General features: G+C 38.8%; 2 protein-coding genes and 2 long non-coding RNA genes across 4 annotated transcripts; 2 read left to right on the plus strand and 2 right to left on the minus strand.

The window, feature by feature from the left end:
• Positions 1 to 7,494: 7,494 nt before the first annotated feature.
• On the minus strand, positions 7,495 to 15,880 carry LOC149096818 (uncharacterized). Its single transcript, XR_016204394.1, has 3 exons — positions 15,530 to 15,880; positions 8,526 to 10,654; positions 7,495 to 8,167 (listed from the first exon to the last, which is right to left on the minus strand). It is a non-coding gene; the product is annotated as an uncharacterized LOC149096818 (long non-coding RNA).
• Positions 9,255 to 11,618, plus strand: LOC110066434 (uncharacterized). Its single transcript, XR_002298565.2, has 4 exons — positions 9,255 to 9,358; positions 9,463 to 9,527; positions 10,528 to 10,707; positions 11,176 to 11,618. It is a non-coding gene; the product is annotated as an uncharacterized LOC110066434 (long non-coding RNA).
• A 53-nt stretch (positions 15,881 to 15,933) lies between the features above and the next one.
• On the plus strand, positions 15,934 to 23,632 carry LOC110066415 (palmitoyl-protein thioesterase 1-like). The gene is made up of 11 exons (XM_089279681.1): positions 15,934 to 16,077; positions 16,949 to 17,058; positions 17,878 to 17,916; positions 18,402 to 18,490; positions 18,815 to 18,885; positions 19,141 to 19,228; positions 19,804 to 19,818; positions 20,454 to 20,544; positions 21,028 to 21,126; positions 21,441 to 21,512; positions 22,360 to 23,632. The coding sequence occupies exons 1-11, from the start codon at positions 15,972 to 15,974 to the stop codon at positions 22,480 to 22,482; spliced, it is 903 nt and encodes a 300-aa protein (XP_089135807.1). The 5' UTR covers positions 15,934 to 15,971; the 3' UTR covers positions 22,483 to 23,632.
• On the minus strand, positions 23,376 to 26,775 carry LOC110066682 (9,11-endoperoxide prostaglandin H2 reductase-like). The gene is made up of 3 exons (XM_020773922.2): positions 26,570 to 26,775; positions 25,926 to 26,405; positions 23,376 to 25,457 (listed from the first exon to the last, which is right to left on the minus strand). The coding sequence occupies exons 1-3, from the start codon at positions 26,674 to 26,676 to the stop codon at positions 25,028 to 25,030; spliced, it is 1,017 nt and encodes a 338-aa protein (XP_020629581.1). The 5' UTR covers positions 26,677 to 26,775; the 3' UTR covers positions 23,376 to 25,027.
• Between the last annotated feature and the right edge of the window lie 1,037 nt (positions 26,776 to 27,812).

Raw genomic sequence — 27,812 nt, forward strand, 5'->3', positions numbered from 1 at the left:
TGAACATCAAGTCATGTTGTTTGGTGTATTATTGTTGTATTGGCATTATCGGACAATCTAGTCCATAATTTCAGCGCGTGTTAGTAATTGTACATTTCCTTAAACATTTTCTGAGATGGCTTTGGAGTCTGATTCGTGATCGGCAGGTGCGGTGACAAGAACCACAGACATAAGTGGAATCAGTGGGTGGAGCAAGGGCCCAGGCCTTCTGACGTTCTCTCCTGGTATCCACTGTGATGTGCAGAAGCTTTTCTCCCTCTCGTAGGGCTTCAGTGCAATTTGTTTTCCACGCACTCCTGTCACTGGCAAGAGTCTCCCACGAATCAATTGGAAGACCAATGGCCTGCATGCCCCTCTTCGCCATGTCCTTGAAACGGAGCTTCGGTCGTCCTACCAGCCTTTTTCCTTGTACTAGTTCTCTGTACAAGAGTTGCTTGGGAATGCAGCCCTTATCCATTCGATGTACATGGCCAATCCACCGCAGACGTCTCTGGCGAAGAAGGGTGTATACGGAGGGGATGCCTGCTCTCTCTAAGACAGCACTGTTCGTAATGCGGTCCTGCCAGGAGATGGAGAGGATGCGCTGCAAGCAGCGCAGGTGGAACACATTCAGACGTTTTTCTTGTGCTGCATACGTTGTCCAGGACTCACTACCATAGAGGAGCGTGCTGATGATGCAGGCTCTGTAGACAGCCATTTTGGTGGGAGTAGTGAGCTTCTGATTTTCCCAGATACGTTGTGAAAGCTTTGACATGTTGGTTGCAGCGTGCCCAATCCTCTTTCCTATTTCGATGTCAAGGGAGGTGGTGCTAGTAACAGTAGAACCACGGTAGATGAAGCTGTTGACCGTTTCAAGTGCATAGTCCTTGATGAAGAGAGAGGAGGAAACCTCTGTATCCTGAGTCATGATTTTGGTTTTTTGGAGGCTGATGGTTAGGCCGAAGTCATCACAGGCGTTCGAAAAGCCATTGAGGAGGTTCTGGAGATCGTTGTCACTATGAGCAACCAGAGCGGCATTGTCGGCAAACAAAAAGTCTCTGAGGAGAACTTGGCTGACTTTGGTTTTCGATCTGAGTCGGGCAAGATTGAAAAGTTTGCCATCAGTGCGGGAACGGAGAAAAATGCCAGCATTTGTTGTTCTAAAGGCATGTTTCAGGAGCACTGAGAAAAAGATTCCAAAGAGGGTGGGAGCCAGTACACAGCCTTACTTGACTCCGCTGCGAATGTTGAATGCCTCTGACATGTTGTCATCGAATCGAACAGTACCGCGCATGTTGTTGTGGAAAGACTCCAGAAAGCTCAGAAGCTTTGGTGGGCAGCCGATGAGAGGCAGGATCTTGAAGAGGCCATCTCTGCTAACCAGATCAAAAGCCTTAGTTAAATCAATGAGGGCAATGAAAAGAGGCTGTTGTTGTTCCCTGCACTTTTCTTGTAGCTGTCGCAGAGAGAAAATCATATCAACCGTTGAGCGTTGGGATCGAAAACCACACTGAGACTCAGGGTACACTCTTTCTGCAAGCTGCTGAAGGCGACGGAGTGCCACACGGGCAAAGAGCTTGCCAGCAACGCAAAGGAGAGAGATGCCCCGATAATTGTTGCAGTCACTGCGGTCACCCTGTTCTTGAACAGGGTTGTGATGATAGAATCTTTCATCTCTTGGGGGACTGCTGCCTACTCCCAGCATTTGCACAACAACTGATGGAGCACATTGTGAAGCTGGTCACCACCACATTTGAAGACCTCTGCAGGTATGCCATCTGATCCTGGTGCCTTACTGGATGAAATGTCTTTGATGGCACCTAGAAGCTCCTCTAGAGTAGGGGCATTGTCTAGTTCAGGCATGTTTGGCAGTCTCTCGGTGTAAGTCCCCAAAATTTATTCTCATCTTATTGTTGATGTCCAGGTGGCTTTCTGCACCCATTTAGTCTTGTGCAAGAAAGTCTCCAACCTTGACCATATTCACACCTGCATGGGTCACAAATCCTGACCTCTAGCACTTTTGAGAAAAATGAATCATCTTGAGAAACAATACCCACCTAGCTGGCAAATTCTCCTTTTGGCCCTTTGCCTGCTGGGAACTTGAGTATGAAGATCCTTGTCACAAGTCAGTGGGAAACTGTATCCTGATTGCAAACTTTATACTCTTATACTTAACCTTATACTTGTGCAACTTGGCATCTAAAGACTGAGTTTTAGTGTGTTCAGAGGGTTTGTAGAACATGGACTTGTGTTTGGTATAAGTCCCCAAGTTTTATTTACATCTTGTTGTCCATGTCCAGGCAGCTTTCTACACCCATTTAGCCTTGTGTAAGAATTCTCAAACTTTGATCTTATACACTCTGGTCACAGATCCTGACCTTTATCAATTTTATAATCATGAATCGTCTTAAGAAGCACATACAATGTCCACCTAGCTGGCAAATGTTCTCTTCGGCCCCTTGCCTGCTGAGAACTCAGTGTCAAGATTCTTGCCACAAGTCAGTGGGGAATATGCAGGAAGGTAAAAGGCAAGTTTTGACCAGGAGAGGACAAGAGTCTGGCCAGAAGAGATAGCAAGTGAAGCAAAATAGTTGGCTGGAATGAGAAGAACCAGAGAACTGTGCAAAGCTACCATGAAAATCAGAAAATCAGGAATTGGCGAGATGGACACAACTGAGATGAGAGAAGCAGAGGTGAAGCACTGAAGAAGACAAAGAATGGTAATAATAATATGGTAGTCACAATGCTGTAATAACAGATGTGAATAAGATCAGTGAAGAGGTCTGATGGAGAAGGTGGACCTGGACTGGACTGGACATGTGCTTAGTATGGAGAGGAACAATGACTGAATGGTGGTGGCTGAGCAGCAGTGTGAAGGAAAAAGGAAAGTGGGATGATGAAAGATTGTATGAAGAAGGACAATGGAAAAGGAAAGCAGACAGGACAGGAATGTCAGCTAGGCAAAGCCACGGGCACAGTACAAGACAGAGTTGGTTGGAGAGTAAGAATTGAAGTCTTAGGAGCCTTCTAGCATGAAGAGAATTAACTAATTATTGAGAGATAGATATGAGGCTGGACTGACCACAATGATGCCACAAAATTCACCAATCAACATTGTTAGGTGTAGAACTGTTAACTGAGCTGTCTTCATCATAGCTTACCATTGGTCGGAGCTACAGTAAAATCTGCATGAAATTATCTTTTGTCAAAACTATCTCTGCATTTGAGCTGGTACATGACATGCCATCTTCATATATTCTCTACATCAAATCAAACACAAAATACTGTAACCTGCCTCACAAGGCTATAAATCTGTAAAGGAATACAAATTCTCTTCATCACAGGTTCACTATAGATGCCTTCTTTGCCTTTGAGTGCAATCTACAACTTCTACCCTCCTGCTTCTTATGCACTTGCGGGTGTGTTGATGCTTTGGACCATGATGCTACATAAAACTGTCCCGATTCTTGGGAATCTTCATGAGAGCCAATCAGATGGCCCTTGGATTCCCACACAGTAGTAGACTTAATAATCTCTGTTCTTCTGACATAATTCCTTCACCAATTTCTGCATTACACTCAGCTTGTACTGACTTGCAGCTTCCTCTTCTTTGCAGCTCAGTGCCCCCCCAAATCCCAGACTCATGAATCTTCCATTTTCAGGTGAATTTCTGTTGAGCAATGGATGAACTGAAATGTTTGGTTTTCATGTATTTCCAATTTATAAAGCAATTACAAAAAAGGAAATCTACTAAATTGAGACATGAATGGGACTCAAACCCATGTTAATGAGCTTCAATCACTTTGGGAAGCTGGAAACTGAATTGAGTTAGAAAGGAAATGCTTCTACATCATATTCATTTCCAGAATCAAGAAAACTTTTAATTGGTGTTTTCACTGATAAGCAATACCAAAAAACTTAGGCTTTAGTGAGATTCAAACTCATGACATTCCTTAAGGATTCTCAAGAACTTTTTAATGTCAGGATAAAGGTTTTAAAATTCTTTACTATTGAGAGGCTGGATGTAACAAGATGGGATTCAAACCCATCAGTGATGCCCTTTTCTGAGTCCTTCAAAATTTGAAGGAACTTTTAATTTTTTTTCTTCTAAAAAATTGGAAACATGGGTTCAAAAAATAATGCAAGTACCCTGTGAAACCAGGAGGGGGATCAAATTATTAATGAGAAGTGTAAGTATTTGCAGTGTAATTAAATTACTTATTATAGCTTCTTATAACATGGGAAATCAAGCCTGTAAAATTCAGACTTGGATGGGATTCAAACCCATGACCTAAGTAAGAATGCTTAGAAGGACTTTCACAGCTTTGTTCTCTTTCTGTTGAGAAACTGGAAAACTTCAGTCAAGAAAAACACCTTGAAACCAAATGAAGCATAAAGAGGAGAAAAATGTATCCTAAAATTAATGAGTAGAGGAGTATTTTACTAAGCAGAATAGAGACCTGTGAACTTCAGGCTTTTGTGGGATTCAAACCCACGATCTTTCAAAAGACCTTTTGACTGCTCAAGAACTCTGAACAATTTAACTCTTTTGGTATTGGAATATTTTATTGAAGAAGAAAATTCTTTCACCAAGAAGGCTTTAAAGGAAATCAACACATTTTTCAGAAGTATCTGAAACTGAAGTCATTTGAAAGTTAAAAATTCAAGCTTGAATGGGATTCAAACCCGTGGTCTTTGCAATTACCTGCAATCTGCAGGGAAGTGTATGATTAAAGTTATTTCTATCTTGTGTCATCAAAAGTGAACTTATGCATGTTCTAGAAAGTTTGTTATAGTCCTTTAGTGCTTAGGTGCAGAAGAAATGTCAGGTGGTACCATGAAAAAAGAATACAGTTCACACTGCAAAGTAAAGCCAACAAGGAAAAGACATGGATTCTACACCACAGGTATTGACATGATCAGTCTTGTCAGACAAGTCGTCTTAAGTTTTATGGAGTTACGTCATAAAAAGTGAGTCTTACGACACATATTGGACAATTAGCAGCTCTTACTGAATTCTAAAGTTGTGTTGGACAGTGTCATGTTAATTACAGTCAACAAGGTACTGGTCTCTGAAGTAGTTTAAAACCAGGAAATTGTGAACTGAAACAACTGCCTGTGTCAAAATTAACAGTCAAGTGCATTTAAGGAAAGGCCACCATAATTCTCTTCTATTCACTTTTTTAATTGGCGTTGGTTCCATCATTGGAACTTGAGACCACAATATCAAAAGAATTTGGTGCAAGAACTCTAACCAGGATTTCAGTTTATCAAATTATTGAAACAGCCAGGTTTAAGAAACCCTTTTTTTTTGTTTTACCCCACCTTGATCAAGTGGGCCTTCTGTCCTAATCCATTTTAATTTTTTCCTTAGTTCCTGATGAGCAAACAGTGAAGTCTAGTTTTGCCATCACCTTCACCCATACAAGACATTAGCTCCATCCACTCAAGACAAGATCTGATTCCAACCACAGAGGTAATGGATAAGTGAAAAATACCAGAAGAAGAGAACGAGAAGATGAGGAGAGTGGAAACAAGTCAGTAAGATTCTGATGGAGGATGTTGGTCAGTGAAATTGTTTGTGGGTTGGGTGGGGAGGGTTAAATAGAGCTCTGGTTGAACCTTAAATCAAATTTCGGCCAGAAGTCAATGCACTTCTGATTCGGCTTAAGTAACTGTAGTTAATGTAGTTAGATTAGTTAGTAGGGCCCCAGGTTTGGGGTGGCTCCTCCCTTTAGATTTTTCCATTGGGTTTCTTTTCAAGATTTTCGGACAAGTTTTGGCTACTTCGGCTCTACTTCGACTGCACTTCAACACTTCATTGGCTCCATTTCGACACTATTTTGGCTCTGCTTTGATTGGCATAATTTTTGCTTCACTTTCGTTTTGCTGCATCTCCCTGCTTAGTTGCGCAGTATATTGAAACAATTTGATATGCAAAAGTTTCCCTCAATGGCAGTGAGTCTAAGCGCTGTGATTGAGTGAAACTATGTCGTCCAAAACCATTTCTTAAAACTGTTATGGAAAACCATTTTGGCACTAAAGGTTCAACCAGACATTTACTTAAATGTAGGTTACTGTAGCTGTTATCTCCAGTTGTAGCCGTTAAGGCTTGGGTAAATAAGCAGTTAGAAGGGATCATGCATACACCTCGGCTAGGATCATTCACAAAAACACTTAGGCCAATTGTCTGATGTCATATTTTGGCAGTTTGATGGCTGCCAGTCAAAATTTTGGGCCATTATCGCTGGTTAAATTTTAAATTTTTAAGTCAATTATCTCGCCATGGCAGTCATCTGTCAGCTAAATTTTCGGAAAGTCATTAATTTTTCCAGAGTGTATTGTAAGCTCTCAGTTTCAATGCTGGCCCACATGTTAGTTTTCAGTGCAAACTCCTAGGCCAATTGTCTGTCATGACAGTTTGTCAGCTGTCGCCAAATTTTTTGATAATATATACATGTAATCTACATACTGACGAGCTTGGAGAGGTATTCCTGTGTCTACAAGCTACCAACCCACACAAAGAAGGGAAAGGCCTACACCATGAAATGAGGTATGTGGAACCTACTTAGCATAGTGTGTTGGTTTACACTGGAATACACCATTTGCTTCTAATCATAGCTTTTGCCAATTCTACCACAAGTGAAATGCTTGGTAAATATTATTTGATCTATTTTTACCAAATCACTGCCCTGACAATATGATATAGTATTTGGGATTCATGGCTTAGATTGGAATGAGTGGTGTATTCAAGTGTTGAACAACAGATCTCTATTTTCGGCTTTCGGTTCGGTTTTCAGTTTGGCTTCACGTTCGGCTTTTGGTTTGGCTTTCGGTTTAGAACACAATGGCTCAAATTTGTTGCACAAAGGCTTGGTTGCGACTGTCAATCGTTAGCAGGCCACTAAATATGCTGATGTATCATCTGGGACATCCTGAGTGTTCAAATCAGAGTGCCAACTGGCATGGGAACACTTGAGGTTTCTGCGGATGCTAAATTTTTCAAATAGGAACGCGCCCCCTCCCTGATACATACTTAGGTCCTGTGGATTAATGTAGAAATGATGTAACGGATACTTACTAACAATAAAACAAAAAAAGCCTGTGTCTCTGTGTCATTTATTTTAAATTTAGTTTTAACTTTAAATTACTGTGTGTTTGTGTCAATTACTTTCAGGCAATAGAAAATTTAAACAAGTTTATTATTTTTTCTATACTTCTGACCGAGCCCATTTTCGGGGGCATACCAAACAGTCAAAAACAAGAATGCGCGATCTCGTATGTACTTATATGTAGGTCCTGTGGATAATTGTAGCAATGATGGAATATAATATCTTTCAATAAAATTATACAAAACCGATGTCTCATTTTTTAATTTAAGGCAGCAGTACTGGATAATTTTGGTAGTGCTATTCAAAAGTAAATTAAGTTGCTTCTGTTTTTGAAATGAATGTCCTGTAGAGTAATTAATGTACCAATAATGACAAATATCTGGAAACAATAAAACCCAAAAACTTGTTGTCTGTGTCATTTTCTTTAATACTAACACAATAGCGCTGTTTGCTAACATATTGTTTTTTTCAGGATCTTCAACTTAATGAGGTTTTTTTGGTAGTTACAATTATGCATTCAGGTGATGACAAATTTGGCCAATAAAAGACAAAGTCAAAATATCAAATTTTTAGTGAACCGGTCCATTTTCGGGGACTAGCTCATTTTCGGGAGCATTGTCATAACATTTTGTTTTGTTTTTTACAAACGCTAAAATCTGAAACAATGATGCAATTTCTAACCAATACGTTTAATCCAGATCTTGTAGGCAAGTTTTGTCACCACCATGATGTCATGAAAGCTAACATATGAAGAAACAGAGAGAGGACAAGAGGTCTACAAACAATACTTCCTTCATCAGACAAGGTAAGTCATATACTTCAAACAATGTGGCAAAGATATTTACATTTTTGTTTTAGTTTGCAGACTACCTACTTAATGTCAGTCAAGTTCAGGTAAGAGGAAACAGATACTCTGATGTAAAAGGAAGAAGAGGTAAAGCAGTCAAAATTCTAACTAATTTACAATACTGACAGGAGCTCTGGCAACAAGAATTTCCATGATAGAAGTCAACTGTCTGTTGGACATTCAATTAAAATCATACCAAATGAAGCAGACATGGTTCAATTGTCTCAGTCTGTGGAAACAGAAAAATTCAATGTCCTTTTCAGTAGAGCATATATAATACAAACATAAATGAAATGTCTGAGGAGGATTGAAAAATGATTCCTTATATCAATACTTTTCAGCATGAGTGTATGTTGTTCAAAAGAATAATGACCCAAGCATAAGTCAATTGTCTGTATTGGAATCAATTTTCTTTTAATCAAACACACCAATTTCAGCAGTGCATAAGCCTATAGATGCACTCGTAAGTCAATTGTCTTTGAAGGAATTAAAATGAAATTGTTAATTTATACCATTTTTCAGCGGTGATGGAAACATAAGTCAACTGTTTTAAGGAGAGTTAAACACCATTTGCATTTCACACTAACCTTGACCAGTTACCACAATGGTTAGTCAGCCATCCAGACTACAGCCTTCCTTGTACATCAGCATCACAGAAGAGATCCATTGTGACCAAGCAGGTGTAGTATAACAAAACAAAAGGCATCCAATATACAAGGAATGCAAAAGATGCAAATTCTCTTGAGAAAGTGGAAAACTTAATGAGTTAAAAAACCACTTTGGACACCTTGTGAAAACATAAACCAGGGGTTTCATCGATGTTTTCAGCGGCAAGGTAACTAATTTTCACAGGTGGCCAAAACATTTTGAACTGAACCTGCACAAACCAGGTGGGCAAAATTGTCCTCTCAGCCTGTTAATTTCTCAATGCCAGTGCCCAGCCCTTGATGAAACTCCAGATAAAGGGGATAAAAACTGGTTTATGAAAGAAAGTAGTGGAGTAATATTGCACTGGCAGGAAGGAAGCCTGTAAAGTTCAGCCTTTTGTGGGACTTGAACTCATGACTGTTTGGCAATTTGCATGAAAGGGATTTCCATCACATATCATCAAAAAGTGAACTAATGTGCGTGTTCTAGAAAGTTTTTCTAGTTGTTTAGGGCCTATTTGTAGCAGAAACGCCAGTGGGTAGTATATAAAAGAATTCAGTCTACACTATGGGAAGTCACACAGGACAGCCAACCAGAGAAGAGATGAGGAATCTACGCCACAGTTACTGAGCTGATCAATCGCATCGGACAAGCACAGAGGCTAAAGTCATGTCATGCATTGAACAAGCAGCCTTGAATAAGATCAACAACTTTCACTGGCTGAAGTATACATCCCATGCAGAACAGTCAAGATGGACAACATCATGTGAAGGTACTGATCTCTGATGTTGTTTAAAACTAGGAAAATGCAAATTGGATTGCCTCTTAATTCCTTTCCTTTTGGAGCCTCAGTCCATGCTATCAATATTTTGTTAGGAATGACAAGTTGAAAATGCTAAAAACACATTGGTGGGGAGTGAAAACAAGTCAAAAGGAAGAAGGTATGATTTTCTGATGGTGATCCATGGTTTGTAAATAATCGTATTTAAAGGAGAAGGTCACTCCAAGAAGCTTATAATTTTGTCTTCACCTGTAGCAAGAAAACATTCAGCTTATTTTTCACTCACCAACATTTCAGCCGCTAAAGTGCCTGCTATCCTGAAGAAATTCGTTTCGAAAGAAGCTACTTGGGAGTCTGCCATTTTGAACTGTTCTTGGCAGCCAGGCTGTGTTTACGAGACATAATTCTGTCCAACTCGAAATTGGTGGGAAAAAGAAAAACCTGCAACTGACTTTGTATCCTTCACAACGTCAGTAAAATGACGAGCGATTATCCACTTCCCTATCTTCACTGCTTTCATTTTCAGAGTTTGGAGCATGTTTGGCCCAAAATAATACGGCTTCAGAGCAGCCATAGCCCAGAGTGGTAGTGAAAGGCTTGTCGGAAGCCATTTAGACAAACTGTCTTGGACGGAATGATGTCACAAAAACGTGGCCTGGCCGCTGAGTATTGTTCAAAATGGCAGCAGCAATGTCAAATTTTGGGCTTCTTTGGAGACAAATTTCACATGGAAAACCTGTATTTTAGAGGCTGAAACTTCAGTGAATGACCTCACTTAGTGCAGGGTTTTTATTAGCATTGACAAAAAAACACACATTTTCCGAAGTGACCTTCTCCTTTAAAGCCCTCTAATAGTTAGCTGAAACTTGAAATAATTGTCTAGATGCATTTTTCCCCTTTGTGGTTCATGGCACATAGGGCTGCAACATCTTCTCTCCACCTCAATCTTTCCCTAGCTCTAGATTGTGCTCTGCTGCAATCTGTGAGTTCCAACCCAGCTTGGTCCTTTATTGGTCCTAGATATACTGTGTATTGTTTGCAAATTTATGTATTTCTGGACTCAAAAATCAGTTAACAAATTTCTGATTACCAGTAGTCGCTTTTGTGATGAAACTGACAATATTTTTTGTACCTTTTTGTGCCAAATCCACACTTGACAGAGATGCATCAGGGGATAACATCGGGAGCTCTCATCTAATATATTTACCTGTCATCAAGCTGATCGCAGTTTCTTCCATCATTAACCTCACAACAGATGATCAACATCAACAGACCAGTCAGATCAACCTGAAAGGATGATATGAAAGCAATAAACTTGAGCAGGCTATTGTTCAGTGAAGGTAAAATGTGTTATTTCAAGCTCAAGATTCCTGATAAGTTCCTTGCATTATGTAGTTCCAGGAAATTTTCATACCAACCTCAACCAAGGTCACTGGAGATTTGGAGCAGCAGGTGGGGGGTGGGGGTGTTTCAAAATCTAAAGATATCAACTGTAAGAATGGAGCACAATTGGCACTATCCCAATTGCACTCAAGAAGTTATTAGTGAGACACCTGGTAAAGGGAACCAATCCGATCCCATTGAGGCACTGCTCAATACTTTGGCCAACATGTCATCTGACACACTGCTGAAATGCACTAGCCGATGACAAAACACAGATGCACACTACCAAAGAGACTGAATGTCAGCTGGTATGTTGGCTGATGTATTGGCTGATTCTTGCCAGGTTAATTGTTAACAGTGATGATCATAAACTTGCAATTTTAATTACTTCACTAATCAACCGGATTTCTATCTTCTTTTTTAAGACATGACAACAGATGAAGGCAGACAGTCAACAGGCATGTTACTGGGTGGATCTGGTATGATGATCAAGTTACAGAGCTGTCAATGGAACCAGTGGAAAAGGAGACAATACATAATTTTCCAGGGAACTGTATTAATTATTGTATTGGATAAGTCATGGACATCATTGATGTTAACAAAGACCGTTCAATTTTAAGGGAGTTCTGACAGAATGACTAGATGAATATTTTCAGATTCATTTCTGCCAGTAGGTCTGTTTATTCATCCTCAAGTCCCAGTGGAAATCAAGGTCTGTAAAGTCTGTTTAGGTGTTGTCTAGGTTTGGCTACAGGTTCTAGTGTCTTGTTCATTTTCTTTAGAAAATTATCAAATCACAAACAGACTTGGGTCATAACATCAAATGAAACTTCTAGGTAACATCCTAATGCCAGGAAACTTCAAGCTAAGTATTTGGAAATAACAGTTTGAATACTATTATTTACAAATAGTAACTTAATTTTAAAGAGAATGTCAAAGCTATTTTTTAATTTGAATAATAATTTAAAAGTTATTATTTGAAATTGAAATAGTTTGCATTGAAAGCCAGGAAATTTTAAGCTAAGTATTTGGAAATAGCAGTGTCAATACTATTATTTACAAATAGTAGCTTAATTTTAAAGACAATGTGAAAGCTATTTCTTTAATTTAAATAATTCTTCAAAAGCTGTTATTTAAAATTGAAATAGCTTGCATTGAGAGCCATAAAATTTAAGAAATAATCTTTAAAGCTATTGTTAACAAATAATAGCTCTTAAAAAGGTGTTTCTTTAAATTATGATGGCTCAAATATAGATCTTACTTAGAAAATTCATTTAATATTATACCCAAGTATCTAGGTGATTAGATTAGCCTACTGAAAAAGAGCATGACACAAATGAGCTATTTGCCAAACCTAGGTAAGACTGAAATGGATTGAAGTTGGGTTTGATTTCTGTCTGAACCTGAGAGATTTTCAGACTTCAGTCTTGAATTATAATTCAGCTATGATCATTCTTAAATTATTTTCAAAATAGTGAATCAAAAGTTTTGAATGTCGGGAACATTGAAATACTAAATATTAGTAATTGAAATCCTGAACTTGGGACATGTAGAATTCTCTTTCTTTCATTTACTACTGGTAAGCTGAACTAATCTTGACACATAACCCTAACCAGTAACTTAACATGCTTAATTATAGTTAATTATTAATATTAATATATGGAGACTTCTTGATGTTCCTGAGTTCAGATTAAAAGAACTAAAATAGAAGATTAACAAATTTGATATCCATTCAAGTCAAAGCAGAAAATGTTAGCAATGCTATGATTCACTTTGGTCTAAAATTCAAGTCTATATGACAGACAGATGATCATCACAGCACATCGCAGTGTAGCTAAGTTGAACTTGCACAATCACGCAGGCAAACATAGCCTTGAAAGGGACTGTTGCTGGTGACTGATATTACAACAATGTCAGCAGAAGTTGTCTGGAAGACTTCTACTCAGGCTTTTCAAACCTATCAGTCAGCATCAACCACCCTTTTCAGGACTATTCTTGACCATTTGATAAAGTCACTAGATGAACTACTGACAGCTAGTCACTCCAAATCTAAACCATTTCTGTGTGACTTGCCTTATGTTCAAAAAGACAGGATCAATATTATTTTAAGAACTGCATGCAGTACAATTCATTGTTGGGTGAGAAAAATGATTTCCTGTATATGACGAGATCATCTAGTGCTGACCATTGCAACAACAACAATGACAATTTTTTTAATTTTAAGATTTTCCTCAAGTTTCAGCGTTTTTGTTGGTTGTATTTTTCTAATTTAGTGTTTTAAACTAAATCTGAAAGTCAAAAGGTATGTAAAGAAATAGAATATGTGTGGTACTGTACATGTTCATGTTTAATTTGCTTGATACAAACTCAAGAGGAAGTTTGAGTGAACTTACTATTTAGGTCTGAGGGGGGGGGGCAAGGGTTTGGAGTTGTGGGGGGATGAGGCTCAGATCTGGGGAACAGGGGTTTGGATTTGGGAGATGGGAGCTTGGATTTGGGAGATGGGGCTTGGATTTGGGAGATGGGAGCTTGGATTTGGGAGATGGGGCTTGGATTTGGGGGAAAAGGTTTGGAGTTGGGTGAAAGGGTATTGGATTTGGGGGAAAGGGCTTTGAATTTTGGTGACTGGTATGGAGTTGGGGGACGGGGGGCTTGGATTTTGGACAGAGGTTTGGATTTGGGGGACAGGGACTGGGTCAGGGGTTCTACCAGGTTGGGTTGGCCCTTTAGATAAGTTTTTTCAAACCCAATCGAACGTTTGTATCAAGCTATAAAAACACAACACGACTGCTTTCTATTTCTCTTGTGAAGTAAAAATAGAATTAAAATGTGATGTTTATAACCATGCTCAGTTTGCTTAGCCATGAACAAATAGTGAAATAGTGGTTGTATGTAATCTATTGTTTTCTTAGTTGGCAATACATCATTGGTTTATCGCTGATAGGGACATTCCTCTGTTGTGATCTTTATTGTGAAAATAAAAATAGTCTACTTGTCCAAATTTACTACAGTGTAAAGTTTTGTATACATCTGATTCAATGTTAAAGATGACCAATAATCTGTAAACTCAATTTGGCGACAGAATGTCAATTTGGTATTTATTTTGCATGTCAGCACTTCTAAAACCCAGTTGATTTATACAGGTATTTGGTCATCTTTGTTAGCAGTTGAATGTACACAAGATCTGTCACACTAAAATAATTCTGTTGCTACATATCAAGTTTTTTTTTCATACTATGTTAGAATAAAGTAATGAATGGCACCAATTTTCTTGTCTTTATTTCTAATTTGTGCACATTAATGCACCCCTTTGGGGGTTAAGCCAGAGGAAGACAAGGATGAGAAGCCAACCATGCCAAGAGAATTGACAGCAATTAACTGTCTTCGACCATTTTAGTGGAGAAAGTCTGACATAAATAATGCACTAATCATTGGCTTTCCTGGGGGTTGATCCCCAGGACACCCCTAGAGAAACCTCAGGAACATGCAGGGAATGGTGCATTTTTGAAAAATTTTGTCCAGTAGGGAAGGGACATTGTTTAGTTTTTGAAAGAAACACGCCAAGGTTTGTTTGAGATTGCCCAGCAGTAAGTCACCTTCAAAATCCCAGATGAACATGCAGATGAGCAACATTGCTGCCATTTATGTGACATTTCGTGGAGGTATTCAGTGTTTTGCATGCTTGTTTTTTACTATGCTGTTGTTCAAAGCCTGGGACGTAGTACAAGGAAAGAGAAAGTCTAATTGCTGACAGTTTCAAAGAAGAAGAGAAGGAATAAAGTCATAAAGTTGTCTGTCATTACTGTAAATGAAGGTATTCTGTCTTCAGCTCAGCCTCTAGGTGAGGGGAAATTGGTGTGAATTTTATGCCCTATACCCCAGGGATTAAGTAGGTTTTTGTTTGATCCTGAAAACAAATCTCCGGGGGGTCAACCCCCAGGAAAGCCAATGATGAGTGCATAAGTTCACGTGCCCCCGTTCCATTTACAGGCTAAAGGGTTTTCTATGAAAGATTGGCTCAGGGCTTTGTTTATGTGCAATGTGATTCCTTTAGGAGAATGAGACAACTGCGCACAGCTTAAGTGTATTTCTGTTGCTGTTTTTTTGTCCAAAAAAATCCCAGAAATGTCTTCAATGCTAGATAAATGTGTCCCAGACAAGTTAGACTGCGAGCGGTCTCTTACTCGAAGATGCGCGAGGGGAGAAGCGCAAACAAACAGAGCTCCTCTTCTCATTCGTTCTCATTCTTCCCTTGCGGATTTATGAACTAACGAGAGACTGCTCGCGGTCTCCCGGTAAATCAGTTCAGCGTACTTTCACCCTGGGGGGGGGGGGGGCACTGCCATATATGGGCTATATAGGTATGTGCCGCTGTGAAGGGTATTGTTTTCAAGCAGTTTACTCTAGGATAGGGTATATAAATCAGAGCGTCTGGGTCTAGAATAGGGTATCATTTTTCCTACAACTGAGTAGTTGGTTGAAGATTTTATCTACACTAAGGAAACCAGGAATTGCCACTCAAAAATATAAAAAAAATCAAATCGGCGAGTTTAAATTTACACAAATCGGCCTCAATAGTGTCGATAGATGGGTGGATTTGGGGAGTTTACTCTAGTATAGGGTAGCGAAATTCAGCTGAACTAGCTCTGGTATAGGCTAAGGGTTCCAGGGTCCCAGCGGCACATCCCCACCCAGAAATTCCCAAAGTACTCCCCCCGCCCCCCCGGGACTTTCACTAAATTGGTTTCCTTGTCATTTTCACATGCAACGGTCGCGTACCTGGATTACCGCTTCACGCTATGTGGAGCAATCTCTCATTGCTGGGTCATAAAAAAAGTGACGTCTTTCTTGGACTAACGCATTCCATCGTGAACATCCACGGGAACATCCCTTGCAGCAGCGCTCACCAGGAAGGAGAAAGCACAGCTGTTCGGGGCACAGCTTTTTGCGATCGCTGAATAATTTTCCAATAACTTTAAAAGAAAAAATTGAACTATGGTGTTGTCAGTTTCCAAAGAATGCTGAGTGGCAGTAAGGTGGGTGCAAGGAGGGTGCAAGTTCTCTTTTGCCTCGATCTTTTGCCTCGCCTCTGCCTCGCCATGATTGACGATTTTGAACATTGCCGCAAAAACGATCCCAGAAGTGCCCGCGAGTCTAGATTACCAACAGAAGCTTGGGAACGAGCGCTTCCTTCCTGCTTCAGCTGAGGCGACGAAATACCATGGAGCCACGATTTCTGTGTTTCGCTGCTCTTGTAGCTTCGCTTTTCACCTGCTGCTTGGCTAATAGCAATGGAACAGTCCCTGTAATACTGTGGCATGGCATGGGTTTGTATTTTAACAGAACAGCCGAAAACCTTTTGAAGATAGCTGAAAATTTCCATCAAAATTGTTGCACTTTATATTTTTAGGGAGGAATGTAAGCTTATATCTCTAGTTTTCCACGAACCTTTTTACCCCCTATTCCTTTTATGCAAACAGTAGCAATGAATTGAAAAGGAAAATTAGAAATTTAGGCAAGCTTGATACCCGCACAAGGGTATTAAAGTCCGGCCCTCTGTAATAGTATACGGAGAAAGTATTTTGTTCCTCATAGTTGCATGTTTATACAACATGTTTAGCTTTGTACTCCTCCTCATGATTTAAACAGCTGCCTCGAAATGCATATTATATTTAAACTAGTCTGAGAGGAGCTAAACACCTCACCCACATACCCAGGAGAGGGGTGTACTCCATGAAATTTTGGCTTGGGGTGCATCACGTAACAGCACATGACATTACATAATCTTCCCATATTGTTCGAAAATTGGTTCCTTGAGCAAATGTTCTTTCACTCTGTAAAAGTTTGGATGGTCATTTCTAGTCATTTCCTGGCTCTGTGCTTGGAGGTCAGGCCTTTGAACAAAATGGAGGCTAGGGGTTGACTTTGTTATGATACAAACTTTGTTACTAAAGTTTCAAATGTGCGATAAATTATCAGCCTATTGCCAATCATGCCAACTGGTTCTTATCTGTATCAACACAAGGTCAACCCACACCAGTCCTGTTAATTGGTCTATCGTCTTTTCCAAAGCTATTTAAATCTCGCACATTGGTTTTGATGGGACTTTACATTTATGTTGTAGAAATGAGCTTGACCGTCCAGTGTAGCAATGAAAATTGTTAGTAGCAAGTCCAATATTGGTGTGGTTTGTTTCAGGTGATTCATGCTGTAACCCTCTCAGCATGGGATCCATCAAGTCTATGCTGGAAGATAAAATTCCTGGCATTTATGTACGGTCCCTGATGATCGGTGATTCAATTATACAGGTAACATGTTGCTGATAAATAAGCCATTTTCATATTCTCGGTATTGGACTGGAACTAGCTTGCAATGGAGGCTCATGCGGGGAAATGTCATTAAAAAGAGATGAATATCTTTTACATTTAAAAAGACTCCCTGCATTAGCCTCAGTTGCAAGCTAGTTCCAATCCAATATTGAGAACACAAAAATGGTCTATTGGAAATATATTTTCAGCGTACAACACCTTTTTTTAATGTCAGAGTCAAATCAATCCTCTTCATGTGTGTTGGCACATAGTAGGTATGTGTGTTTGCACATTGTTACTGTGGATCATGGTGGCTTAACAGCTTGTGTACTGTTGGATCTGTTTTCTGGGTGTAAGCCCTGACAAGGAACTCTGCATTCAGTCTTTTTACAGATCTAGTGTTGCTGCATGTAACAGTGTAATGTCAGCTGCTTGGTTAAAGAGGTATCATTGCAAGAAGTCTTAATATGTAAAATACTGATCATTATGGTCTGGTTGTTCCAAGGATGGATAAGGAATAAGCCATTTTTGATACATTGAAATTCTAACTTGGCTTCCAAGGCTTGGAGGAATGAAACAGAAAATATCACATCAACGTTGGGGGATGAATAATTAAATTTCTTATGTTTTATCCCCAAAGCCTTGGAGCCAAGTTAGAATTTGTAGTACATAAAAAATGGCCTATTGCACTGGATAAGTCACTGTCCTTTGGATAAGTGTTTGCAAAGCCATGAATAGGTTAATCCATCCTTTGGAAATGATAGGGTCAGGAATATTTTTGTCTTGCTATGGTGTTTAGCAGTATTTTTGTTCTCTTAGGACATGGAAAATGGTTTCTTTATGAATGCAAATGACCAGGTAATACATGTACAGGCTTGATTTGGATTTATGTGTTAGCCTATCTCTCTCTCATTATCAACACTGTGAACCGTCAATCCATCTGTGGTGGTGTTGTCTACCTTGCTACAATGTCAGACTGAGATAGCTTTGTCAAGTAGTTTTAATGCTGGCCTGAAAATTAAGCTTGCACATCAATGTATCACAGTGGATCAGTAATCTGACTTGCACTCTGATCACTATAAACTAAGATTATAAGAGAAATAAAGTGGTCCCAAGGTCAATTTCCTAGGTACATTGTACACTGATGTAAGCAGGTAACTGGTTACCTTCCTACTAGTTTTGCAGTGTTTCAATAATTAATTAGCATTTTCCTCAGTTAGCATATAGGAACACAGCCAATGTATTTGCTAATTCTATATATATGTTTTATTATTTTTATTTAATGTAGTCTTAAAAATAATAGCTGTTACTTGATTGAAATTCACATATTGCAAACATGACAGATAAAACAAGTTTGTGAGAAAGTTGCTGCAGATCCAAAGTTGAAAGATGGATACAATGCCCTAGGGTTCTCGCAGGGTGGACAGTTCTTGTAAGTAACAGTTAATAGCAATTTATTTTCCTAAGATCAGCTTAATATTGTCTTGTGTGAAACAAAATACATGATTCCACTTTTTGTTGGAACTCATACTCTTTTATACAAGACTTGGGCACGGTGGTCTCATGGTTAGTGTACTTATTACAGTACCTTCTCAGTTTTTAGGTCTCAACAAATATTGCTAAGCTATTAGATAATTTGACATTGATCACTCTTAAAAATTAATGTGTATCTCATCCTATTATTTATAGTACCAGGCTGTCGTTAAAAAAATTGATGAATAATTGTGCTGTTCAAATGGTTTTTGTGTTTTTCTAGGCGTGCTCTTGCCCAGAGATGTCCCAATCCCCCCATGCTGAATCTGATCAGCTTTGGCGGACAACATCAAGGTGGGATGCAAGGAATCTTCTTATTGTTAGTGCCAATCAAACACATGTGAACTTGCAGAATTAAAAGTAAACCTTTTAGTTGTTATTCAAAGCTTTTGCTGTACGTACCACTAGGCTGTTCAAGAAAGACTGGTTTCTTTATCACTGGTTCTAGAGGTCACACACCTATTAATTTTTGCTCATAAACGAAGAACAGAAAGTGAGCATAATAATAATATTTATTACCAGTAAGACTAAAATTGTATCTTTTCACAGGTGTTTATGGATTTCCACGTTGCCCTGGTGACAACTCCACCATCTGTGATTATATCAGGAAGTTGCTGAATCTGGGAGCTTATGAAAGGTACATTTTAGCTTATAAGTTTCACTTTTAAGTAATATACTCTTTATTCTTACTGAGAGCTTTTATTTTCAGTTACATTTAATTCAATGTCTTAAGCTTCCTATTAGGAATTTAACTGTACACAAACTATATCAACTACACATGCACCATCAGTACATTGAGCATACTAGTTGACCATTAATAACATTTATGCCAATTTTTTGAGGTAGCAAGTAAATAAGGTGTTACTTTTTAATAAATCTAAATTTATAACTTTTAATCATTAAAGGTGTATTTATTAATAAAGGTGTGTTTATTTATTGTTTGTCTCATGATGTAGTCACTTGATATGAAGATGGCGACGTTTTGACTGCTTACTGCTAGTGTTCTTCAAGCGATGAGGTTGACTGATCATGTGGCTTGGCGATCTACATCTCAAGTGACTACATCATGAGACAAACGATAGTACAAGTGCTTTATTATTTCATCTACCACAATGAACAACAACAACAACCTTTTCCTCAACTTTTAATTAGTTTTCTTTATATTTTGTTTATTTGTCCTGATGGTCTCCTTCTTTCCTTGTCCTTTAACAGTTGGATTCAAGACTTGTAAGTACCTCTTGTGTAGTCAAATATTGCAGTTATACCCTGTGGTCTGTTGGTTTCTCCTGCAATAGTCCCACACTCCAAACAAAGCGGGCATTTTGTTTTTTTTTTTTTAGTCATAGCATCTAGCATTCAGTATAGTTGGAACTCCATCTGCTATCATTCCTTCTTTCATTGCTTGCAGAAAATTTCCTTCTTTGCTTATGGTGTGGTTGAAACTAGCTTTTTTTCAGTGCCTCTCACTGGCTGAAATAATAATAAATTATTAGAAATAAATTTTCAAAACTGACTAGCAGAAAATTCCCAGATCTGGCTAGCACTTTGTCATTACAGTCAAATACCTTGCCTCTTTTCTGAGACACCTCTTTCCAGGGTTTATATACCTGTGGCTGCAAAAGAGTATTTTCCCCTTGCCATTTCAGCAGTAATGCCAGTGTCATATTATTTTGTTGTTTTTTTGTTTGGTTGTTTGTTTGTTTGTTTGTTTGTTTGTGTTATCAAGGTAAGAATTATAATGGTGAGAAGATCTTCTAGAGTGGTCTTTCAAGTCGCAACAACACTCCTTAGATTGAGGAGTAACCCTGCATGAATGGTCATCCTGATTAATCTGTTGCTTTTATTATTGTATTACATTTCAGCCTTGTTCAAGCAGAATACTGGCATGACCCATTGAATGAGGAAGAATATAGAGACAAGAGTATCTTCTTGGCTGATATCAACCAAGAAAAGGTAAATTGTCTCAAAGGATGTAAGGTATTGCAGTTTCCCTTACTGGCTGATCAAATGACTGTACATGATGCATATGCCTGGACCAATAAATGATTTTTGTATTGGTGTCCACTTTGTCAAAGGCCTGGCTGAGGAACAGGTTGACAGGGTTTGGTGTTTGATTTCTATTTGGCATCTTACAAGTCTTGAAGATTACAGCACCCTGTAAAGGAACAGGTCAAAATACTTTTTATCCCTACTTTTTAGGGAGGTTTTTAATCTTTTATAACAAAGCAGTGAATGGTCAGGTGGATAAAATAGACTGAAGAAGTTATTGGCCATGCCTCAATGATACTGTCTACAAATTCCTTTTTTCAATTAGTTGTCTAGTACATGTAAATCTATTTTAACTAACTTGTTGACTTTTGTTTAAGTGGATATAACTTTTTTCCTGCTTTATATTGTTCTTGCCTCAAAAATTTATCCTGGAATCGTGTTTTATAGGTGAAGAATCCTGAGTACAAAGCAAACCTGATGAAATTGAAGAACTTTGTGATGGTTATGTTTGGCAAGGATACTATGGTTGATCCTAAGGAATCTGAGGTATAAAGAAGAAATTTGGATTATTTTCTATGGGCGAGTGCTCACCTCTCATTAGTGGCCACTTACATATAGTTCCAAGGCTGACTGGTTTCTTCAATCTGATAATGTAGATAGAATTATTACAAGTGAATATATGAAAGTTGATATATCTGAACTGCGGAAAATGATGTGAAGATATGATTGATCATCACAGTTATGCCAAGCAGTTGTGAAATTAAAGCCTGAAAAAAAAAAATTCAGGCCTGAATGGGATTTGATCAAACATACCTTCAGGGAGAATTATTATTGACCATGTCCTTTTATTTATTTTGTAGTGGTTTGGTTTTTATAAGCCTGGGCAAGGCAAGGAGATGTACACTTTACAGGAGAGCCCATTGTACCAAGAGGTGTGTACCATGGATACGCATCTTTTCATTATTTTAATGACAGCTTATGGGCAAGCACAAAATTCCATATTCAGACTGAGAAAGGAAGTAATGCCCTACAACAAACTGCTTTAGTCCTTGTCACATTCCTGGGTTGCTCTGTGTTTGCATGCTTGGACTCATGTGCAGGGTTTTGCTTGTTGCTATTGAAAACCAGGCCTTCCTGACCAACAAACACCTGTGGAACTAAGTTATCTTTGTTCAATGGCCAGTACCAATTTCCCTTTTTTGCTATCATAATGGCTTCAATCTTTTTGGGGGTGGAAAAAATAAATAGAGGATATTGCACAGTGGTGCAAAGATAGGAATTTTATTTGCAAGTGGTAAAAACAATATTTTCTGAACAAGCAGAGCAAGGGAAATATTGTTTTCAACACAAGAAAACTGAATTTACAACTTCAAGCCACCTTTTAATTTTCTTTTTATTATATAGACAAAGATAATGAGGATATGATAAATACATCACTCAGGTCCTGGAGTTCATACATGTATGAATATTATGAGCAGTATATTTTATAGTAAGGCAGTCATGTCTCTATAATAAATTGTTACATGCACAACGCACTATCAGAGGGTACTATACAGGGCTGTCATTAAGGGCCGTAAGCTGTAACACCTGTTATGGCTCAGTGTGCTTGATTTTCCCTTGATGCTATGGGTGAAATTCCCTGCTGTTTAGAGAATTCACCCCCAAAGTAACAAATTTGCTATGGGTGTGGAGAATAAGGCTACAGGTGACTAAAAAATTAATGACAACCCTGCTATAAAAACCAAACAATTACTTAATACGTGCTAATTGTCATTTTAGGACTGGCTGGGACTGCAGCAAATGGACCGTGACAAGAAACTGCATTTTCTAACTGCTGATGGAGATCACTTGCAGTTTACAGACGAGTTCTTTGATGAACAGATCTTACCATTTCTGAAGTAGACATGGGTTATGGGTTGTGTTGGCTTGAGAAGAATGATACACTAATTAGATGATAGATTTTTTAGCTGCCTTGTGAGTTTTGCGTCATTGAGGAAATTGTGTGCTAATGTAGACTTGTAACTAAAAAAACGATGTAGAGTGATCCAAAATGTAAGCCTTTTTTTTTTTTTTTTAAATATATATATAATCAACTCCTCAGTCTGTTAAATTGTAACTCTGGAGAACTTTCCATCGCTGTGCTGTAAGGGGGTTTGGTTGCAATTTATAATTGTGCCTTTTACAAAATGAATATGGAATGTTAGGATGTGAAATAACAAACCTGGGGTTGCACTTTACATAATTGTAGTAGTAAGGAGGAGAGGGCAAGTGAAGCAAATTCAAAGAAAAGCTTTTTCTTCAAGTTATTGGGCTGTTCAAGAAAGGATGGCTTCAAGAAATCATGTTTCCACTGTAGTTTAAAGCTCATGCAAAGGATAATTCTAGAAATTTTTTCCTTAAGCAATAGACTACAAGTTTTTGTGGTTCATAGGCTGATAAACCACTCGGGATGTTGAAAGAACGTGAGAAGAATTCGTAAATCACGAGAACACTAGAAGAATTCATAAATCACAAGCAGCAGGCAAGTGATTTACGAATTCTTCGAGTGTTCTTCCAACATTCCAAGTGGTTTATCTGCCTCTAAACCATAGAAACTTGTGGTCTATTGCTTTTATATAATAATTCAGAAGACACGCGAAATTTCCATGAGTTTACTGGCACAATAAACCATAGCTGACTGACCAATCAGAGCATGCGCATTCATTTAATTATTATATAAAAACAATTAAACAACATGCATTTTGTACAAAAGTCACAAGACAAGACAACACTTCAGAAATGTATAGACAAAAACCTGTAGATTAACCATTTTATTATTAGAAAATTATAAAACACTGTTATAAATAATGCCATATGAAATAAACAGCATTTTAACCCATAAATAGAAGACTTTATATATAACAAAGTGTAAACCACGTTATTGAGCAACAGAAGCGTTTTTTGTGGCAAAAACTAACATCTTGCAACTTAAATAGAAAACTTGCCATTAACATGACGTGGTAGTCATGCACCATTTTAAACTGCATTTACAAAATAAAATAATTTTACCAAATTTAATGTCTTTTGTCTTACATTAAACTCATCACAAATAGATGAGCTTGGGAACTGGTGCCTTAAAGGTTAGCGGGGTGCCAAAGCCATAAGCCGCTAGGAGGTATCCATGGCAACCCTGGAAAGCAGGGACCACCCAATGAGCGTCCGCTAACCGGCACCGTCACACTGAAAGAAATTCAGTGGAATCTACTTACCTGGAGAATACTTACCCTGACCAAGAACAAAACGGGAGGGAGGAGAGGGTGCAAGAATCCGCAATGATTCGCGAGCAAAGCAGTGCAACTGATCCGCAACAATCAGCAGAATACACTACAACAATATTATGCAATGAACCATAAACCCCTGCAAAACCCTTGAAGGCCGCCCCACAGGTCACGTACTCCCAAACGTGGAAACCGCTGGCTGCATAAGCTCATATTTAACTTGCCTAAATGATATTAGCTGGATGGGCACACTAGCTGGCTGCATTAGCTCGAGTTTAACCTTGCCTAAATGATGTTTAGCCACATTTCACAACTTCAGAACTCAGCTGTAGTATATACTATTTTTGCTTTAATGTTTACAATAGAAATAGCTAAGCGCTTACATTTGTCACCCTGCAATGAAATCTTGATTGAAAAATTGATATCAATCTTGGTCTCTAAATTCTATTTTTTCAAATTATGTTTTCAATGAAGTTATCCACAAATAGACCTTTCCCGCACCAGAGTGAGGTTGGGGTGGACATTTCATACATTTACTGTATTTTTGTTCACCCTGACGTCACCTTGGCTCCATTGTTTGCTGGAATGCGGGAAAGGTCTATGGGATTCATAAAAAATGTAAATGTCTGACCCCTTACAATAGCACCTTCGAATCTTCCTGGAAAGTTAGAAAGCTCGTAATTTTTTTGTGAACCAAGGTAATATCTGCACCACATTCATTTTGGGATTAACTTTTATTGCTAAAAAAAAAGGCTTTATAAAACTAAACTTGGGGTACTGTGTAGAATCATTTTCTCTTCTTTTGAACATTGTGCAGCTCCAGAAAATATCCATACCCACCCTCTAGAAGGTCATGGGAAATTCTGAGGCTGTAGGAGAGAAAGGGCATTGAAACCAAAATCCTTCAGTGGTGCAGGGTGGGGGGTACAGATATATTCTGGAACAATACATTCATAGCTAGAGTATACGGAAGTTATTTTCTACTCCACTTACAGCTGCAGTGACTATTTGGTCTGAAGTGCAAAATGACAGTCTGTTCAAGCTAGAACATTGACTTCTTGTACATCCACTTACCGGTAATAGCACTTTATTCAACTCCAAATATACTGTGTGTGAAAAGACAGACCAGCAGGTTAAGCCTACTTAAAGGTTCCCTGAATGTTGCACTTTTTAATTGTGTCACTGTGCAACTAGCCATTCCAAGGCTCCAGTATTTTGGGTCTTCCTGTTCTGAATCCCTCTTCCAAGCCATCCAAAGTATTCATGTCCTCTTGTGGTAGGTTAAAGTCAAATATGCTGGCATTCTCTATAATTCGAGATGATTGACTAGACTTGGGAATACAAACATAGCCTTTCTGTATACACCATCTCAGTAATACTTGTGCTGGTGTTTTTCCGTGCTTGTTTGCAATGAATTTCAGTGTAGGATGGCCAAGTTTCTCTCCTCTTGTTAGAGGTGAATAAGCCTGAACAGCAATGCCCTCTTTCTTGCAGTAATTTACGAGGTCATTCTCTTGTAAAAACGGATGCAATTCAATTTGATTGATAGAAGGTATCACTGTAGAGTGCTTCTTCAGTTCTTCAAGATGGTGGATACCAAAGTTAGATACACCTATAGACCTGCCAAAAATGAGACAAATAAATGACTTTGAGTCAAGTACTGTATGATCAAAAAAGTCTTGTTATCACATAGCATTATAGAGATGGTAGATATCCTGACCTCACTCTGTTGAAGTGGCTAAAATCTTAAGAGTAAAAAATGTCACAAACATTAGTGCATTGACTAGGGGCCATTTCATTTAAATTATATCCACCTACCCCCTCCCCCTGTTGATGGGATTTTCTCAAGGGTCTGCAAGGTCTTTCTGAATGGGGATGCTGTGTCGGACAGCCAGCATTGACCAATGTTTTGAAGAAATTTACAAAACAGCTTTTTCTTGAGGACAAAGGACAGTTGGGTTATCAGCTGAGAGGGACTTTGACTTTTCTTCCCCTGGGGGTGGGGGAAATTTTGACTTTTCAATAGAGAGGGACTAGAAAATGGAATGGGCCCGTGTTCATACAGAACTCTAGGGACTTCTTACAAACCTGATCAGTCCTTGTTCTTGTAACTTCACCATGGCATTCCAAGAAGGTACGATTTTATCAGGCAGAGGAGAATGCATGAGATACAAGTCTACATATTCCATTCCGAGTTTTCCTAAACTGTTATTGAAAGCCGCCAACGTTTCATCGTATCCATGATCAGTGTCATACAGCTTCGTGACAACAAATATATCTTCTCGTGGAATCTTGCTCTCCCTAATGGCCTCACCAACACTTTCTTCATTCATGTATCGCGCCGCTGTATCGATTTGTCTATAGCCATTTTCCAAGGCCCAAAGCACAGCTTGTCGAGTTTCTTCACCAGATCCGGCTAGATAGACTCCCAAGCCATATATCGGAATTTGTACGCCGTCATTTAGAGTTACACTTGAAGAAATATTGACACTCTGGGTATTAGGTTGAGGTGAAGTGTAAAAGTTCGCGTGTTTTACTTTGGATGTATCTTCGCAGTTGTCGCTGTTCCTGTCACAGATTTCAACACCCACAGAGAAGGAAAGAGTCAATAAAATCAAAGTACAATGAATCATCTCACTTTAGAAGATAATAGACTTCAAGAATAATTCTAAATTATACGGAAATTCTCCTTTTCGAGCAGGTAGAGGTAAACAAAATACACTCAGATTTACCTGTGCTTCCAAGCCTGGATTCCAAACCGCGCCACCTTGACAGCCATCGAAGAAATTTTACCTACTCGTACATTCGGACAGAAAGATAATTTTCCCCACTGAATCATTCTTTTAGAGAACTTCTGTGACCTCTAGAGATTCCAATACTGAAAAAATATTGTTCCTTCTAAACTTTCAACAGAAGAAAGTTCTTTGTTTTGGCTTCCAGGCTCCTCCCAGATCAAGAGATCGGAATATTTCAAGTAACCGGAAGTATGATCCGTGGTCAAATCTCATTTTGATTGGAGTATGCAGTATCAAAGTTATCGATAGATTCTTGTAATTGGAAAGCATTATATTGGTTCTGATATTTGGCTGGCTTATTCTTGAAGAGATTTAAAGTGACTTAAATGGCATTTGAACAAGAAGTTTTATTTCAGAAGCAATATAAGGGTCAGGTAGTGACTAAAGTCACTAAAGCGAACGATTTTAAGTGTAAAGTTCGCTACCTTATCTCCACACTTCAAGATTTCGCGTACACTGGTTCTTAGCAGAATCTTTCCAGTAATAAGCGAGCGAGAAAACCACGCGAGGACGTACAAGGAGCATTCATTTTAGGTCACGGCCTAGCCCACCCCGTTGTGTTGTCACTCTTTCAACCCCACACGATCAAAGGTGTTGTTAGAGTTACCATAATTGTTATGTGACCCTCATACTGACGAAAAAACGTCTCATGAACCATGGCAATTTGGGTGAAATCAGGTTTCAAACTCCCGAAACGGGGTTTTTAAGGGGTTTCCAAAGGGTTTTAAAAGGGTTACTAAAGAGTTCCCTAAGGGTTTCTAACGAGTCTCCAAGGGGTTTCTAATGAGTTTCCAGAGCGTTTCCAAAGGGTTTCAAACTCCTGAAACCGGGGGTACTTACCATTTACATGGGAAAACCGGAAATTCCAGTTGGAAAATCAAATGGTTCGCGCCATTCCATTTGGGAAGCTGCAGAAATTATGGGCTGTGATTTGAGGTGATGCTATTTTTCTACTCTTTTAAGTCTCTCTAGCTGATGTGGACATACTTTATAGCGATTCCCTCTCCCGCGACGTCGCATTTAATTGTTTAATGTTTATGCCTGAAATTTCAAACCGGATGGTTTTTGTAAATGGTAAGCACCCCGGGTTTCCAAAGGGTTTCCAAAGTTTTTTTGTTTGTTTTTTAAGGCAATCGAAACGGGTTTCCTATACTTGAAATCTTTGAAACCCCTTGACGAA

This window comes from Orbicella faveolata, unplaced genomic scaffold, assembly GCF_042242905.1.
Source record: "Orbicella faveolata isolate gen_17 unplaced genomic scaffold, um_ofav_v1 contig_47, whole genome shotgun sequence".
NCBI lineage: Eukaryota > Metazoa > Cnidaria > Anthozoa > Scleractinia > Merulinidae > Orbicella > Orbicella faveolata.